The sequence below is a fragment of the Arachis hypogaea genome, chromosome 20 (assembly GCF_003086295.3).
Source record: "Arachis hypogaea cultivar Tifrunner chromosome 20, arahy.Tifrunner.gnm2.J5K5, whole genome shotgun sequence".
NCBI classification, from domain to species: Eukaryota; Viridiplantae; Streptophyta; class Magnoliopsida; order Fabales; family Fabaceae; genus Arachis; species Arachis hypogaea.
Genome location: NC_092055.1, coordinates 129808668 through 129829389, shown reverse-complemented (window position 1 = coordinate 129829389; position 20722 = coordinate 129808668). Strand labels below are relative to the sequence as shown.

At 28.0% G+C, this 20722-nt stretch overlaps 1 protein-coding gene across 1 annotated transcript; it reads left to right on the top strand.

Annotated features, from left to right (window-relative positions):
• Window positions 1-3652: 3652 nt before the first annotated feature.
• LOC140183231 (uncharacterized) lies at window positions 3653-13020 on the top strand. Its single transcript, XM_072231256.1, has 5 exons — window positions 3653-4965; window positions 5679-5792; window positions 10693-10960; window positions 12152-12295; window positions 12922-13020. Exons 1-5 carry the CDS (start codon window positions 3668-3670, stop codon window positions 13018-13020), a joined length of 1923 nt encoding a protein of 640 aa, XP_072087357.1. The 5' UTR covers window positions 3653-3667.
• Window positions 13021-20722: the final 7702 nt, after the last annotated feature.

Here is a 20722-nt window from a genome sequence, read left to right as displayed (position 1 = left end):
ATTGTCAAAATGTTTTAAAGTATTCTCCTTTTATAACTTTTGGGCAAAAAGAGAATATACCTGAGTATGTTCCTTTGGATCCATACAAGGGACATGGAGTAGATTTTCCTCCTTTGCCAACCATGGCCAAGTTTGCAGAAACAGACAATTCTTCTAATCACCCTAAATGCAATAAAAATGTCAAGAAGAATCTTGCTGGGAAGATGGTAATGGTTGAAAACAAGGGAGAAAAGGATGAAAATTTAATTACTGATAATTTTGACATTGGTTTTGATGACAGCTTAGAAACAATATTTGGTGTTAAGCAACCTATAGCTGTGGTGTCAATACTGCCTGAGGAGTATAGTCAAGTTCAGGAAGTAGAGTCATTAGAAGATGATTGTTATGATGTCTTCCCTGGAAGCGAATGCTTATTGCTAGATGACAATATGTGTGGTGGAGGATTATTTGAGAAGCCTACTGAAAATGATAAGGAACACTTGCGTCCACTGCATATCAAGGCTCATGTTGATGGAAGGATAGTCAATAAGATTTTGGTTGACGGGGGAGCTGCTGTTAATCTCATGCTTGAAAGAATGATGGGAAGGTTTGGAAAGACTGAAAAAGAGCTGATTAAAAGTAGTATTGGGGTAACAGATTTTAATGAAAGGACTTCTTCTGTTAGAGGTGTGGTTCTGCTATCAATTGAGATTGGTTCTGTCAATAGGCCAACTCTATTTGTTGTTGTCCCTTCTAAGGCTGGTTTTAACTTGCTTTTGGGACGTGATTGGATTCATGAAATGGGTTCCATTCCATCCACTCTACATCAAAAGTTGATTTTCTGGAACGAAGATGGAGGAGTGGAAGAAGTTCCTGCTGATAATAGTACATGTTACTATGATGAGATGCATGTGGAGTTCAGGATGTATAATTCTGGAGTCAAGCCATTGACAGTTGACACCAAGGCATTTAATCCTGAAAGTATTGAGATGTGTAAAATAGATATGAATGGTTTTATTTAAAAAAAAATGCATTAAGTTTAAAATCTTGGACAAAAATAATCTCTCATTGACATTTGGGTATGTACTTCATAAATACAAAAGCCTAATTGATTTAAAAATTCTGTTGAGTCTCTTAGCGCTTGGAGTCAAAACTATTAGAATGTTAGTGTGAAGATTTTATAGGATTAAAAATTTTATCAAATTTAATTGACACCTGGAGTTTAACATATGAAAGAAACGACTTCACGAAGTTAAGATTTTGTTACTTCTGAAGTTAGGAAAATTGTGTCAATTAAAACAATGAAAGTGTGTGTCAAAAAACTCTTAATTGAAATATTAAAGGTCAAAACAAAGGTCAATTGATACACATTTAATGTGCCGAAATTAGAATAGATATCATTTGACACACTTAAAAATTTCATACAAAAGAATAGACTCCATTGACAGTTCAACTATTAATGTAAAAGATTTTATAGATTTAGAAATTCTGTTAAGTCTATTACTAGTAGGCATTTAATCTGTCAAGCGGATGTGTCTAAAATGTCAATTGACTCTCAATACCAAAAATAAGAAAAATGTCAATAAACAACTAAGTTTTCTCACTTTCAATCATTGCATATTTTCAAGTGAGAAATCTTGGGGGCATTATGTTAGACAAAATATAATTTTTATAAGAAAATTATAAAAAAAAATAATTAGTTATTTGGTAATGTTCCTATATATAATATTTATATCTATTTTAAATTAAATTAGATCATTTGATAGTTAGTTATTTATTTAAATTTTGAAATTAACATCAAGCAAGAAGTGTAGGAACAGTTACAAGAAATTCAAATTTTCTACAAGTGGTGTATAAATGATAACTGTTAGCTGATATTAGGCTAGTCTATAAATAGAGCTTTAGGAAAATATTGTAATCAGTTCAGTTCTTCTTGGAAAACGCTTAGAAACCCAAAAAACGCTCTCAGCCCCTTGGCATCACAGAGTAAAATTGAGAATCTTAAGTAATTCCTCTGAACTCAAACACTTGTACTTTGCTTTTTTCCAATTTTTATTAATAAAATTCCTTTATTTTTACGTCTTTTTCTCTTTTACGTTCATGTTTCTTCCTTCATCTTCCTGTTAATTTCCTATTTGTTTTAATTTCTGCATTTTACTTTGCCTCCGGCACCTTGCATGTTTTCTTTTCATCTTTAATTTTACTTTCGAAACTACAATTGAGACTTTGAGACATCCACAAAAGGAGTCGTTTCCGCTCCTTAAATTAAGATTGTGAAACAAAACTCAAAAATTGTTGATTTATTTGTTGTTAACAATGGAACAAAAATTTGAGTAAAACACATCCAAAGAAGAAAAAGGAAAACGACAAAACAACCAAGAGAAAGGAAGAGTACCCCCTTTCTTAGCATAAATTTTTCTCTATATTTTTTAAGATTTTAAATATTTATTCTTATGATATAATGTCTACGTATTAGTTAAAATTCATTATTCGACTTTTCGAGAAAATTATTTTTTAACCAACAATCACTTAATAAAGTAATAGATAAGTAAAAAATTAAGAACAAAATAAACCAAATAGCACCACTTACAACTGGAAGAAGATAATCTATATTTTTTCTTTAGTTTCATGGAATTGATATTTTGTAATCAAAATAATTATAATTTCAAATGTTATTCCAAATATAAACATTGGAATTATTTTATTGTATCTTTTGGAACAAAAACTGTAATTTGCACAAACACAATATAATTATATATCTCCAAAAGCTTCCACCCTTGTTTGGTAGCAGAAATTTGTCACTTATATACCAGAGATTAAAGCGCCTAAACTTGTGCAATGTCCTCACATTTTTTTTTATAGCTATTTCTTGTTACTCCTCCTCCTCCCTCCTTTTCTTTCTTTTGCACCTTTTCTTCAATTTCTTTTCTTCTTTGATTCCATGCATCTTTGGACTAAAGATTTGCATGCACTTTAATTCAGCAAGACCTACTTGAAGTGCTTAGGATCTTAGCCTCTTAGGCACATCTTGCTTTACCATGTAATTTCCCTTTTTTTTTCCAAGTACCTTTTTTAATTTTTCAGATGAATTTTCTAATATGCATGTTCTTTTTAATTACCTTTTTTTTTAAAAAAAAAATTATGTCATGTTACATAGTAGTTGTTGCCTTTCAAATTTCACATTTGTTTATTATCTACATCATGATATTGGAATAATTTGATTTCCTCATTCATTCCCTTTCTGCACAAAATGAATAATTGAGAATTTCATTATTATGTGACTCGTTGATATTTCAGTAACGTTTTATAAGGATATATAGACAAGAACCCAGAGATGCACATTTGAAAATTTGAGAACCACTTTTGTTTTAATTTTTATGTTTTTTATAAACAAACTAATAGTGTTATATTGAGTCTCTGTTGGCATCAAATTATAATTAACCACTCATAAAAAAATGAAGATTCATGATTTTATGGATGCAAGGCACCTATTTTAGTTAACAAACTTTATTTGAATATGATCAAATCAAATAATTTGTTTCCATTAAGATATGTGGCTCTTATTTGAGACTTTATGTATTTGCAGAATATTTGGTGAAATCAGAGTGATTTCTGGGATCTGAATCTGGATCACTAGATCTAATAACAATAATGCCTTTAGTGGTTAAGAAGATCATCGAATGTTAGCATGAATTTATCAACATTGGAACAATCTTCTGAGTCAAGAAATTCTTTTGTTGAAGTTCAAACAAGTATCAACATCAACAACAACGACAACAAAATCCCCGTTAATAGAAGTAATTTGGAAACAGATAGCGTGCGTTCCAAGTTACTTTTGGACCCAAGTAATGATCATGATGATGATGAGAATGACGAGAAAGATATTCAAATCGATTTGGCTTCAAATCACAAACAAATGATGGACATGAATTTGTCACAATTGGAACAATCTTTTACATCAAGAAATTCCTTTGTTGAAGTTCAAACAAATAACAACACCATCGACAACAAAATCCCCCTTAATAGAAGCAATTTGGGAACAGATAGCGTGCATTCCAAGTTATCTTCGGAACCAAATAATGACCATGATAATGATGATGAAGATATTCGAATGAATTCGGCGTCAAATCATAAACAAATATTAAGCATGAATTCATCACCATTAGAGCAATCTTCAACATCAAAAAATCCTTTTGTTGAAGTTCAAACGAGTAACGACAATAACGAGAGAAGCAATTTGGAAACAAATAGCTTGCATTCCAAGTTACCTTTGGAACCAAGTAATGGTCATGATATTCGAATGGATTCGGATTCAAATCACGGACAAATTTCCAGTAATCCAACCCCAAACAAAGGACTAGAAACACAAAATCCTCCGATACAAATTATGGAGAGATCAGGAGATTCTGCAACTGCGGCCGCAGAATCTTCTTATTCTTATTCTTATTCTTCTTCTTCTTTTTCTTCCCCTTCCAGCTACAGGGTTCCATCCAATGCCTTTACAAGCAACAAACCAAGCACGCAATGGAGCACGCTATCCAACGAATCGTTGTTCAGCATTCCGATGGGAAACATGAGCTTCACAAGGGACTTGTCTTTGTTCTCCAAATCTGGTGAGTTGGATAGTAGGTTTATTGGTGGTGGAGCTGGCGACATTATGGTTAATATGCCTAGTTCTAATAATCTAGCTCTAGCTCCTTTGCCGCCGTTGCCACAGTCGTCTCAGCCTCATCCTCAGCCTCAGTCTCAGCCTCAGTCTCAGCCGCAGGCTAGTAGATTCACTGACATGAGTTTAAGAGCGACGGAACAACAGAAAGGTTGGAGGGTTACTGAAGAGAAAGCTGCTGAGACAATGAGAGAGGTTATAATGGAAGAGAGTTTGAGGAATGAGAATTTCTCAGTTGTGGATGAGGTTCCATATCCTGTTACACATTGTGATTCTACTTACTCAAATAATGGAAGCACCAAATCTTTTGCATTTAAACCGTAAGTCTTTTTCATGATTCAATCTTATGTGAATTATTATTGTCGGTATTAGAAATTCACAATCATTAATGTTACTAATTGGATATCTTAACAAGAAAGTCTAGGACAGCAACTTTTGTATTTTGTGGTCAGCACTTAACTATTAAAAAAAATGAGTGATCTTTTATTATTGGATGTAATCTCACACCATTAAAAACACTATTGATGACCAATTGATGGTTACAAAACACAAAAGTTGCTGCCCCTAACACTCTTCTATTTTAATTATGTTACTAGTGAACTTATATAGCTGAAATTTCCAATTATAGAATTTGTTTTAATTTGGTGAGTTTTAAAAAAAAAAAAACTATAAAAATAATTTAATGTTTGAATATATTATATAAAATTATTTTTTATTTATAAATTATGTTTGAATATACAAAAATTTATTTATTTATTTATTATGTTAAAATATTTTTTAAATAAAAAAATTTAAAAAAAAAAGATGAAAAGTATATTTTTTTTAAAAGGATTTTTTTCAGCGTTTTTTTTTATTTAAAGAATTTGTCAAATATTTTACATTTTTTTTTTAAATTTACTATTTAGTGACCTCCAAACACACACTAAACATATAATCTCATTGGGAAAATGAAGAAATGATTTTAGACTTTAGTTGAAGATAAGTTTATTGTTGAGCATGTAGTTGATGAACTGTTTTAATTTGTTATGTGAAGATCAACGGATAAAGCTAGAAGTCCTTCATTGAAGCATGGCGTGGAAGAGAAGCGAAATCAACAGCAGCAGTTATTAGAGCAGAAGAACATTGTTGCTAAAGAAACTCCACCAAAGTCAAACACAAATCCTTCAGAGAAGAAATGGCTATCATGCTTTGCATGCTGTAAATAGAATAACACAGTTTAGTTAGTTAGTTCACCATTTTGCTACTCATCTTTCTTCCTTTCTTAGGTTAGTAACTTTGTATCATACATATGTCTTATATTAGACGTATTTTGCTTTATTTTGTATATATATAATTTTTATTTTACTCGAGATTTTAATGTTGTACATTTTATTTTAAAAATTCAGAGATAAAATAAAGTTTTGATGACCAATGTGTAATATAAGTTTAATTTAGATTTAATTATTTTGTTGGTTCTATATTTTTTTTTAAATTTACAATTATTAGATTATTCTATGAAGGTGTTTGAAAATCTCCTGAAATTCAATTCCCGTATAAATTTACTTCTAGTATTTGAAACAAAAATAATTAAATTAATTTAGATGAAATTCAATTCAATTTTATTGTTTTTTTCTAAAATCAATTTCAATTTAAATAGATCTGATATGGAATTTTATTTTATTATATTTCACTTAAAATTTAAAATATCTAAAATATTTTTATAATTTAATTATTTTTTTTAACATTATTTCTCTTTTACTTTCTCTCAATGCCTCTCACCCTTCAACATACACCCTCTTTTCTCTTAGCACTTTCATTCTGGTCTCTTTTCTTCTATTCTCTTTTTTTTCAACTCACTTAATATAATATATACTTATTTTTCGATAATATTAAAAGATGTAAATTTTAATTGTTGGTTAAATTATTATTAATTTGCAAATTAAAAAACTGTTTACCTTTAATTATATATACTTTGTAAATTTAAATGTTAATTTTGTATGCATCCTTTTTTAAAAATTTTAGTTGAAGTTGAATATGTTTATTCAATTTCGTATATTGTAATAAAGAGTAAACTTAGTCTATTATCTAGTATAGTCTAGTATTAGCAGAAATTTTTCTTTACAACTATTGGTCAAATATGTAAACCTATTCTTCTTTAACCTGTTTGAGAGGAATAAAAAAAATTCAAATAAAGACAATATCTATTTTCTATTTTGCATACTTGTTGAATTTTTGGTGCAATTTAATTGTAGAGTTTGGTATGACAATATAACTTCCGGATATTCATGCCTAAATGATAATTTGAAGATAATCTGAGACTCTTTAAACTGGTAATCGTATTAAAGTATTTTTTTAATGATGTTTTTAATTTAATAGACTTACAAAATAACTAGAATTTGCATTTATAATTGGTTTTGCCATCTGTTTTTTCTTGAAGAGGTTAACTTAGTCAAAGCCAATTTTACTTTTTTTAAAAGGCATGAACAAATTTTAGTTGAAAAAAAAAAATAGTTGAAAAATACAAAATTTTTAATTATTTCATATAATTTAGATTCAATTATTCTGCAGATCCCTATAGTTTTATCGAATTTTCAATTAAATCTTTATATTTTTTTTCTTTTCAATTGGGTCGCTATACATTAATTTTTTTTTTTTCAATTTAGTCCCTATTAACGTTAAACGTCAAAAAAATGTTAATGAATTGTGAAATTACTTATATACTTTTAGGGACCTAATTGAAAAGAAAAAAAAGTATAAGGACCTAATTAAAAATTCGATAAAATTATAAATATTCAATGAAAGATATTCCTATAATTCTTATTCAATGACTTTACGACATGAAAGATATTCTTATAATCCCTTTTATTTTGTCACCATCATTTTTTTGCTTATTTATATACAAATTGTACCAGATACCTTCTCTTTTTTTTTAAACTTTCAAAATACCTTATCTTAAAAACTAAAATTATTTACAAAATCTAATTTCTATATAGTTCCTAAAACAAGAGAACCAATTTGACTCACAAAAACCCAAAAGTAAGTATATTGAAGACATGAATTTTTTTCTATGTTTAAGCTAGAACAAGCAATACATATTTTCTCAAGTATTAACAAAAGAAGATATATAAGGCAAGAGTCCAAAATTTTCTCTACACATCCCTGAATTAAATCAGTATCAACGGTCACCAATTCGTTTATAATTACAAACAATCCCGACAAATTCAGGACGATAAAAAAAAGGAAAAAGGAAATCCAATTTCATAATCAACATCATCACATCAACAACAATCAACAATAAACAAAATTCATAATCAACAAAACCATTTCATACGTCAATTCATCAATTAACAAATTTCTGCGAGAATATCCAGGTTCATCTCAATTTTTGGCTTATCTTGCTCACTTTGATCTAGTTTTAAAGAACACCCATAAGGGGAACTCTTGATTTCTTTTTCCTTCTTTTTCTTTTTCGAATTTTTAACATCCCCGACATCTTTCTTTTTGTCCGACAGAGCCTCTTCCCTATTTTATTGAAACAAAAATTATGAATAAATTAAAAAAAAAAAACTTAAAAAACATTAAAGCAGAGAAAATAAGCATGCATACAAACTATAATTTAGAATTAGTGATATCACCTATGCGTCTGGCTATCTTAAAGAATATTGTTAGGTTCCAAAACTGTTTGAATAATACTATTGCCATCACCATCAACATCTGACTCTACCAAATGATACTTCTTCTTAAGCTATCCATGTTTGCTTTTCTTACCCTCTGGTTTGATATCATCAGAAGCATAAACAATGTACCTACCTATCATTTGTGAATATCAAAAGACATTGAAAAAAAATTGTAAACGTAATGAAAGACAAAAAGGTATTTTTTTACTTTGTTTATATTTAAAGTCTTTTGATTTAAGAGTACATCAAAACATGCTTCAAATTTCCTTAAAAGTATTCTACAGTTGCAATAATTAATATCTTTTCCAAAAAAAATTATACAAGATCACGTGGAGAAAAGTCAAATGAAACTAGAACACACACAAACAAGATAGGAGAGGGATGAACATTGAATGTGCCTTCATTGGAAATAGGAGATGGCGAGAAAACCTCCGGATTAGGATTATCATCAATAAAACGATCCTCTAAATTATCTTCGTCGCTGCAGTCTGACCTCTCATTCTCTATGTCAGCAATATCCACCCCCGAATAACTCTCTATCCACCCCGAATAATCTATATAGAATTAGTGACATCAATTCGCATACCGCAGAGGATTCTTAGCATCTTCGTCATTTTGAGAGGAATCACCTACAGCAACAGAAGGATTAGGTTGATGAATCATAGTGGTGACAGGGGTAGCATCTTCCCCAGAAACAACAATGGCATTACCAGCCACAACTGGGGTAGCAGCAGCAGGGCCGCAGCCTTGATTCTAGGAACCCTAGATTTTTCTTTGGATCCTTGAGTGCCATTGCTAAGGCTCAAATTTCGCCACTTATTATGAATTACCACAAAAGAACAAAAATTAAAAATCCTAAACCCTTGACTCAGTTTTTTCACACTCAAATTTCACCATTTATCCAAAAAAATAGAATACACGAAGGAAATTTAAAATCCTAAATTGAAATAAGACACAAAATTAAAAAGGTTAATTAGTGGAATTTTGCACCTTGAGGTCAATGTTGGAACGTTAAATGAGAAAGGGTGCAAATTGGGGATCTTTGAGAATGTTCTTCCATTTCTGCTTCTGATTATCCATTTTCAATTTTGTTCTTCTTTCTTTCTTGAATTCTTCAGCTCAATGAATTCAGTTTAAGAGAAATTGAAGAGTTTCCTCCAAAGCTGTGGAGGTAACCAAGACTTCGATAGTAACATCTGTGTTATGGAGTTGCCACTAACAGCACAGCATTGGACGACGGACACTCATGCCACCAAGGACGACGACACCAGCGAACAGAGGAGAAACGCCACTGACTTCAGAGATGGTTAGGGTTCTACAAAATGTTAAGGGTAGTTTTGGGATTTTGAAAAATTGGATGTGGGTTCAGTTTGTAATTTTAACGTAATTATAAGAATATTCGAATTTTTAACAGAATATTCTGTTATCTCAAACGATTTTGTCACGACAGGGACTAAATTGAAAAAAAAATTAACGTCTAAGGACCCAATTGAAAGGAAAAAAAGTATAGGGACCTAATTGAAAATTTGGTGAAACTATAGGGACCCGTAGAGTAATTAAACCTATAATTTAATGAATAAGTATATTTATTATTTAAATATGATGTTATGTTAATAAAGGATAAAATTGTCCACTACAAAATTTTAATTTATTTGGTAAATATTTCAAACACTAGAATTTAATTTAATTCTGTAATTTTACTAATTCATTTCAAATACTGAAATTTAATTCTATATCATTACAAGTTTTCAAACAGGTTGTATATTTTTTCCTTTCAATTAGATCTTTATACTATTTTTAATTTTATAATTAGGTTACTTCTATGTCAAAAACGTTAAAAGCAATATAATATTCTTCTCAAAAAATATATGGTAAAATATCTAATTAAATTTTTAATTGTAGATACCTTCAATTTACAAAGAAATATTCTATTAGTTCTAACATTTTTATACTAATAAGAACCTAATTACAAAATTAAAAAAAATAATATAGGAACCTAATTATAAATTTAATAAAATTATAGAGACCAACAAAATAATTTAACTTTTAATTTATCTATTAAGTTAGTTTATTTCATTCAGTGATGACTAAATGTGTTAGATGGTTGAACTCACTAAAAAGAGCATGCTGGGTTAGGATTTGGAACCAATGAATTTAAAAAATTTGCACAAGTTCATACTGCCAAACCTACAGGTTTTGGCGGGGTGAGATGAGCCGATTCGCTTGACCAAAGTTTTTTATACTGAATGAGAATTAATTTTTTGTTAGTATAGTCTAGTAATTTTTCAATCTTTTTATTTGTTTACATGAATCTGATTAATGACCTTAATTATAAAAAATATGACTAATTAAGCTTTTTAATCATAATGCTTTTTAATCCTTTATTTGCAGAAAACTACTAATTATGATTACTATGGAAGAGCGTGACTTGCTTGAATGCTGTGGAAGTATCAAGTTTGCTAAGAAGATAGCTTTTGTTTCTCCATTTTCCTCGTTGCAACACGCATTTGATGTGGCTTCCGATGTTTGGTGTAACAAGATTAATGTTCATTCTTGGCTGATAGCACTCAATGCTCATATCAATATCTGTGAAGAATTGCCCTTCTCATATGCATTCTACACTAGTGTCTCATCCTTTGCTATGGATTTTGGTATAGAGGTTTGCTATCTTCGATATTCTGTTTGCGCTTTAATTTATTATTGAATTTAACATCATGTTACCATTTAATAATTCTCTATAGTTAATTGGTTTAGTTGGAAACTTGTAGGAGATATATGCACTTAACGTGCAGTATCTGCAAATGTTTGGGTTTTCATATTTTCCTATTTTCATATTTTACAATGTTAGATTATTCTTTTCAGTTTTTATTTATTAATTTAATTTTACCCAAATAACATTATGTGACTAAATATATTTTATTTTTTTAGTTCATTATCCTGTAATCATTGCTCCTTTAATTTTCTCCAATTAGTCCATCATAAGAACTGAGTATTTTAGTTTTTTTATTAGGTAGACCCTCTACCAAATCGGATCCGTTTATTTAGCCAATTTATATGTTCTTTTAGTAGATATTTTTTAATTTCACTAATCTCTAGTGCATTTATAGACAAAGTCCAGTGATGGTTGATTTTATTTTCTAGAAGTTATACTTGTGCTGGTTGGGATCTTTTTTCATCTTTTTTTTAGTTTGTGTGTTTTAGTTTTTGTTTTCTTTAGTTTTGGTTCCTTCTCTGTTTTCTCTGCACCAAACCTAATTAAGTTTTTTTTTGTCTTCTCTTGGATATGTGTAATTAAATATATATTTTAAAATTATTGGATACTGTGATATAGTATTTTTGCTTGTAGTCTTTATACATTTTATACATGATTAAGAACAATTCATATTTGGGATAAAAATGTAACTGGTTGTGATCAATATTATTGGCATTGAATTAGTTCTTGTTGTTATACACTTTGCTCTAATAATATTCTTTTTATTTTGATTAATCATGCATGGGAAAACTAGCAATATATATGTTCACTTTGTTGGTAACCTCTTTTCGTGTAATGAAACCTTGAACTATATAATCTAATTTTTCGTTTTGTTAAAGTCGCACTTGTTTAATTAGTAAGTTCAGGATTCTAGAAACAATTTTGAACCAGCCCACCGTGTTTTTATTGTCCAATACTATGTTTAATTTGGTACCGATATTGTATGCAATATAGATTAAATTAGTATGCAATTTAGATTAATTAGTGATATATATGTGTGCAATTAATTTGATAGATATAAGTTTGTCATCTATGCCGTTTTCGTTCTTTTTAATTTTAGTTTAGTTTGACTTGACGTTCTTCCATGAATTCAGACAGCTCTACCGAAGAAATCATCACTCACAAAATGATAGCGATTCAAGTTTGGGCCTTAAAAAAAGTGAAAAAGTCATGATGGAATTGGATGTAGATGGACAAGATCGAGATAACGGCTCGAACCTGTTTGCGAGATTTCTTGGTCAAGTAGCTCATCGAATTAGATTTTGTCCTATCAATCAAAAGATGAGATAAGATGCTAGATAACACGAAAATATAGTGAAAATTTATTGAAGTTTATTTCACTTTGACGTATATTTTTATTGATTTGTTGTCATTTAATAATTGATTTCATATATGAATTATTTCAAGAAAAATTTTGAGTTGGATTATGCTGTGGCGTCAAATGGGCTCTGAGGACCTTAGGTGATAAATGGAAGGCTCATAAGTATAATTTACAAGGACAATGCTTCTATCCTAACAAAAGAAAGACAGAAATTTTGGCTGCGAATCCCTCAGACATATCACCTATTGAATGGACTGCTTTTGTGTAACATTATATGGACCCTAAAATAAAGGTAAATACTTGTTCTATACTTTTTTGTTTTTTATTGAATATTGACTATGGGTATCTGGTAACATTTATTTACTAATTTTTTGTTCTTTAAAATCATAGAAACATTGTTTGCAAAATGCCAGAAATCGTGAGAAGCTTATAGTTTCACATGCCGGTGGAAGTAAAAGCAATGCCAGAAGGAATTATATTATTTTCATAAAATTAGCATTTATAATTAAATTTGTGATTACCTTTAATATTCTATTTATTGTATTAGGAGAAAAAATTAAAAAGGCCTGTATGTCGAAACGAGGTTATTGTATCAACTTTGTTAAAGAAAGATGAGAGTTATGTAAGCGGAAAGGACAACGATTAACCGTGAGTGCCTGGGTTTTTTTATATGGCTGTATATTTTTTCAATGCATTAATTATATGAATACTTTACTCCAATGCGATGTACATTTGTTTGGAGGAAAAAATAGCAGAGCATTTGCCTGAAGATCAAGAGTGTGCTGCCACTGAAGATATTCATTCAAAAGTCTTGGCTCATCCAGATTGATTGAAAAAGTTTGTGGTCCTAAAAATGGTAAGCGAGTACGTGATTTTAGTAATGCTACATGTCCCAGTGATTTCGGCAAGTCAAAGTGCATCTTTGGAGTTACAAATTATGAAAGTTCCCGCCACAGCATGTCGTAGATTTATAGAGGCAACTTAAAAAAGCTAAAGATCAAGTGGCAACCCTCTACAAATTTCTACAACAGAAGTATCATGATGAAATACCTACCTTCTCTCATCGTGCCACATACTCAGTTGAATTGATGCACCTCAAGCCTTGTTATTTTACTCTTAATTTATATCTAATTTACACTGTTATTAGAGATAATTTTATTTTTTGTCGTATATAATTATAGGACTTAGTTTTTGTTATTTTTTTAACTATTTATATGAACAATACATATTCTTTATAGTTATTACTTAGTTTGCTAATTTTTTGTTTTAATATTTATTATTGTTGCTTTGATGGTATTTATTATTATAAAACATTTATATATATATATATATAGAGAGAGAGAAAGAAATATATGAAATACCAATTTAAAAAAAATAATTCAATTGGTAATTATGATAGGGAGTTTTTTATAATTAAAAAATAATTTTAGTCATGAATTTATATGTTATTAAATAGCCCATTAATATTGGCCATAAAAAAAGCATGAAAAAAATCCAGCCTGTCAAATATTTTTTGTACATGTTTTCATTTTGTCATGAAAAAAAATCATGACTAAATAACCCAACAATGTTTAGTCCAGAAAAATGTGGTAAAAAATCCTAACTTGTCAATATTAGTCATGAAAAAAAATTGTGGTAAAATTATACTTTTTTGTTATATTATTGTCATTTAGCCATGGTTTAGAGTGTGGGCAATGATGTAAAAATTGTGGCTATTCAAATGTCTCCACATGTCATAAAAGTGTGGTTAACAGGCCAAAAATTATGGCTAAATTAAAATGCGTCGCTCTTATTAGTCACGGATATCTATTCGTAGTAAATGTGTTATCACCACACTTTTTCTTGTCTTTAGCTACAGTTTTTTCCATGGCTAAAGCCTGTGTTTCTGATAGTAAACCCTACAAGATATAATATTTTACATGTTAAAAAGATTATTTTTTAAAAGCTATATTTCATACTAAAATTCGAAAACAAAATATAAAACACTTAGTTTATTATGCAAAAATGTTATAATCTTTGGTTTTGTATTTTGACGTAACATGACACATGAAGCAATCATTTTATGACACGTTTTATTAACTGGCTATGTTATCATGTCATGCTATACTTAACGTAATATATTATTATTTAACTGATGAAAGAATTTATTTAATTTATAATTATATCTTTTAAAATTTAATATGACTAAGAAAAACAATTTTCTGACCAATTTAAAAAATAAATTATTTTTCATGACCAACTTAAAAAATGAATTATTTTTTAAAAACGAATTTAATTTATTTACCAGAGTGGAATTGTTTTATAATAAATAGCTAGTGAATTATTGTTAGTAAAATGCTTAGCATGAAAAAGAATTACCTTCGATGAGAGTTTCGTAGAGTAATTAATCAACATATATTTGTGGTGATTAAAGATTTCTATATTATCAAATAAATAAGCAAATTCATTGTTATTTTGACTTTCCTCCAAATTCAAGGGGGACTTATTAATCCGGTATTTAGAGTTTGCTACTATTACTAAGGGAAATATGCATGATGAATGGGGGAAGGTAATTGTGCAACTTAAACAAGATAAAAAACTAATGAAGATATTAATCAAGAAATATTAGTATCGTTACTATTTAATAAAAAAATCTTCTTGATCTCACATGCCCTTAAAAAGAATTTTACTCAGATTAATTTATTCTTAATAATGCGGGTACAAATTGTTGTTACTTACTTTGACTTTCTATAAACCTTTTATACTAGGTTAACTTCTTGTGCGATATTTTTTTTAAAAAAGTTTTGTACTGTATTTTTTTTAGATTTAATTATTCGGTTAGTTTTTATAATTTCACAAAATTTTTAATTAGGTCTCTATACTTTTTTTTAATTGAATTCTTACATCACAATTTTTTTTAATTAGATCCCTACATTTTTTTTCTTTTATTTGGATTTCTGTACTAATTTTTTTTAGTTGGATTTTTATAAAATTAAACCAATTACTGCTAAGAGGGACCTAATTGAAAAAAAAAATTTGGTTTAGAGACCCAATTAAAAGAAAAAAAGTATAGAGACCTAATTAAAAATTTTGTAAAATTATAAGGACTAACAGAATAATTAAACCTTTTTTTATTCATATATTAATATTGTTTATTAAAAATTGATTGATCTAATTTAATCAACTATGTGCATGCATCACACTTAAATAATTCATAGCTGAAACTTGCATTGCATTTTATTTGAGTTGAAGATAGTGTGTGTTCATTTTTCATCCCATTTCCTTACTACTTTATTAAGAAATAAAGAATTATAATTGTATCCATTCCTAACGCAAACTATTTTCATCTTTAGGGTGGACTTAAATTCGAGACAACTAAAAATAAAAACGAGTTTCTTTAAGAAATGTCCAATTTGATGTTGGAATATCTTTAACAAATAATAATAATAATAATAATAATAATAATAATAATAATAATAATAATAATATTCTTATTTTAAAATTTAACTCATTTTATCAATATTTATCGTTACTCATCATGATGAGAACATCAGCAGATGTCCATCGATTATTTTACTGTGATAATTTTAGAACCTATTTTACCGATCGTCGGGTTGTCGAAAATAATTATTATTAATACCGACGTCTATGGATGGATATAAAAATATTATTATGGAGCAAGTAATATATATAATATTAAAAAATTATACAAAAATTTATATAATGTCAGATGTATTACAAAAATATATCGATGAAAAATATATTTTAAAATACAAAATATATGTGTGTATTTTTTACTAACGAAATGGTCGATTCCTCGTATCGATCGATAATGGAATTTGTGTCAAAATTTTCAGTAAATTTCTTTTCAATATAATTAAAAGACAATTAGCAAAAAATTCATCTTTCATTTTGTTTCTGAGTTATTCTTCACAATATTCACAGCTGAAAAAGATCTCTTAGTTGTAGCAGTTGAAATAGCAAAAATTAATACCAAATAAATCAAGGAGGACGATCACAAGAAGAAAAAGAATCCACTTTATGGGATTTAAAAATTTTATTTAATTAAAAAATATTAATAATAATATCTTTTTTAGATTTTTTAATATTGTTACTTACTTTTTAAATATTAGAAATAATTAATATTTAGGTTAAATTGAACTTTTATTTATACTAGACTAAATACTAAATAAATTTTTTAAAAATTAAATCATACTTAATAACGTATTACTATTAATTTTTTTTCTAAAAAATTGGGGGGTCGAGACCTCCACTCGCCCCTTATGTCCGCCCCGACGTCATTAACTTTTAATAAAATTAGTGCTGAAATATAATATTCCCTCCAAATTATTTGCCACTTTGATAATGTTTTTTTAATAATATTCGCGTTAAAAGAAGTACTTTTTAATAAGCAAAAATAGAAGGAAAAAATTGTATTTAGATATATTTACAAAAACACTTTTTATTAATAGAATAGAAAATAGTTAAGCTGTTTCAACATAACAAATATATAAGTACTTTTTTAATAAAATAAAATTACGTTCATTAGTTAAAAGACTATTTTACACAACATGGTATTTTTGAAGAATTAATAAAGAATTCAATTACATGTCATCTTCCAATAATCTTTTAATTAAAAATATTTTATTTTAATAATATTTTGTAATATATATGATACATTTGTACAGTGATTAGATATATATATATATATATTTGGCTTTCTATAAATATAGGAAATATATTTTTTTGTAAATTTTTTACTTCTTCAACTGTTTCTGCCAGAAGTTAGTCAGGATATATTTTTCAAAAATCGCTTATTTTTATCTTTATTTAAAAATATAAATAAATTATTTAAAAAATAAAATAAGTAGTTAATTTAGGGTACTACTTTCATTCTAGAAGCATAAAGAAACGAATCCCATCTTTTTTATATTGTGTAAAATTTACTAGTCAATTATCAATTATATTCTTAGGATAATTAATTATCATGTTAGCAAAAATTAAATGTGCTTTTATATTTTTTTGTATATAACATTTTGAGTCATTGACCCTAAATAAGTTTAGTTTAACACATTTATTCTTTAGATTTCTCTTGATTTTAAATTTTGTTAATATGTATGCATAAATATAAAGTGATAAAAGAAAAAAATATTTTTTAATAATAAAAAATAATAACAGTCATAAATTAATAATAATGTAGATTTGATCATATAATGGGTAAAATATTTTTTGATCAAATTGAAATTTAAATGTTAGTTAATCAAGAGAATAGTCAATTATTTAATTAATGTTAAGCATAATAAAATTATAAAATTTTCCTAACTAATTACTTTATGTTTTTTTTTTTTGCTTTTATTATTTTACTTAAATAGTTAGAGCTTTTTTTAGGGAGGGCAGTAAGAGGGTATGATGATTTGGTAATATTATAAGGTAAATCCAACTTGTGTTTTACGGATATAGGTTAAAGTTGTTATTAATAAAAAAATTTAATTTAATTTTAATAAATAAATATATTAAAATTTAAATTTTATATTTTTTTAATAAAATTTTTTTAAATGAAAATCTTAAAATATATATACCCTTATGCCACATATTAACTGAAATCATAATATAATGCACAACCTAAATTTATTGGTAACTAATTGTGATTAATTTGCAGTAGGAATTAAGATTACTTGATAACGTAATTTTAGTAGTAGAAAGCTTATTCATGATGATGTAATAAACAGTAATCTAGATTTAGTTGGGGTTAATCCTTGAATTCGCAGGTAAAACATTATTCATTTTTAAAATTATTTCTGAAGAAATTTGTTAATTATATTAGTCCCAGAAAAATAATAATAACATATCACGTTAAGTGTCGCATAGCACGATAATATGAATGGTTAACATGTCACAAATAATTTTTTATATTTTAACTTGACATGATATATCAATTAATCATTCTTTGATCCGTTGTATTAACTGGTTGTCATCATAGCACACAAAACACTTAATGTGATGCATTATTATCTAATCAACTATATCATCATGTTTGCAAATGTTTAAAGTAACATTATTATCTAATTGATAAAAGAATCAATTTGAGTTATATTTTTTAAAATTTCATATGACTAATAAATTTTTTTGATGACTAATTTAAAAATTAATTATTTTTGAAAGATGAATTTGAATATTAACTGAATTTATTTATAAGAGAAGAATGATGTTATAATATATACATGTTTGAACAAAAATAATGATTTGTGCATAGTTGGAACAACATGATTAGCACTTGGTGACAGAGAAACAAGTACACAAATTAAAATATTTGAAAAACAAAATTTAGAATATTAAATTTTTATATGAAAAAACAATTCTATCAGAATTTAACATGACAATAAACATAGCCATAACTATTAATATAATTTGCAACCATCGAATTTGTTTTCTTCAACTATTCAAATCTTGCACTTTAAACAAGTCTAGGAATACTTCTTTAAATCATATTACGTGTACATATTAAAATTAAGAGAAATAATTCCTGTAAATTTCAATTCACATAAAATAAGTTTATCATTTTTTAAAATAATCAAATATATTTTTTACTATTAAAATTGTAAATTTCTGTTAATCCAAACGTTACTAGACGTTAAAACATCTCGAATGTGAACAGCTAAATTTTAAATGGAAATTTGTTAAATTCTGGCCAGCATGTAACCAGCAAAGAAAAGTGAGCCATTGGATAAAATCTTACACCAATCTTACACCATTAAAACCATCATTGATGGCTATTTGATGGCTACAATTCATAAAAATTGCTGGTCCCCTAGCATTCCTCATTTTAAATTAGTAGTTTGATGCATGCTGATGTGGATACACAATGATTTCAATTTAAATTGTGTCTAAAATTTGGCTAAAACACTCAAATTGATTTATTGAGACTTATAAAATCCTAACCTCCAAATCTTCATTATCTTCGTCATATATTCTTCTTCGTCTCCATTCCTCTTCGTTGTTGTTCATAGTATCCTCTTTTCAACTTTTGAAAATTCGTTCTTTTGGTAAGGTACGATGGATAATGGTGATAAATGTCAAAGAAACTCAACAAAAACAACTCTAGAATCACATAGAGCCAGAATATCATTATTCAATCCTGTTTTAAGAACAACTCTCATTGTTTTGAGTTTATGTTTTTCTTATTATTCAATTCTATTTTTATCGCACAGAGTGACGAATACTATTAACAAATCAAAAGATATATATATTCAAATAAAAAAATCCCAAGTGGCAAATACTCAAATTCCTGTGAATTTTTTTTTCCAAAAAACTATATAGATAATACAAGATATCAAAAGGAGAAATCTTACATGGTCATTTTCAGTGTTGACAATGCTATATATGCAAGAACACAATTATATATACTTTGCGAATCTGAATGTTAATTTTGTATGCGTGCTTTTTTAAATTTTAGTTGAAGAATATATTTATTCAATTACTTGTACCGTCGCAAACAACAAACTTAGTCTATTATTTAGTGTAGTCTAATTTTATTAGAGAATTTTTTTTACAGCTATTGGTTAAATATGTGAACCTATTCTTCTTTAACCTGTTTGAGAAGAATAAAAATAAAAAAATTAAAATAAAAACGATATCTATTTTTCTATTTTGTATACTTGTTGATTTTTATAGGTCAATTTATATATAGAATCAATTGTAGAGTTTGGTATGACAATATAAATTCTGGATATTCATTGTCATGTGATAACTCGAAAATAATTTGAGACTCTTAAAATTGGTAATTATATTAAGAGTTAATATTCAAAATCGTCCTTAAAAGATACCTCGTTCTCCATATGAGTCCTCGAATGATAAATTTAATCAAAATCGTCCCCGAAAGATGTCGAGCATAACCACGTTAATCCTTCCGTCAAATCGTCCGCTGAGCTGGCTAACGTCGGGTGACGTGTACCGTTAAATGCCTGGGTGGCTGAGGTCTACGTGTACCATGAGGTTGCTGACAAGGCAAATTCGTTTAAAGAAATTAAATCAGTCCCTCAATTTGATGAACCCTAATCCTAAATGCGATGATAAATAAGTCGCATTCTGGAATTGTTGGCTGGCTGGGAGGATGAAGACGGGAAATGGATGTCGTAGTGGTGGGGTATCTCTTCGGTCACACGAGAGTAACGGTTCCAGTTCTTCGATGCGAATGAGGAGGAAGAGTCATGAGGAAGCATGTTTCTGCGGGTTGAAGGTTGTGATAAAAAAATCTGGGACAGCAGAGAACCCAGACAGATTATTCTATGCATGTTCAAGGTACCAGGTACGTTGTTTTGAAAGTGTTGAAGTTTTTCCATCTTCTTCTGTGTTATTGGGTGTGATTCATT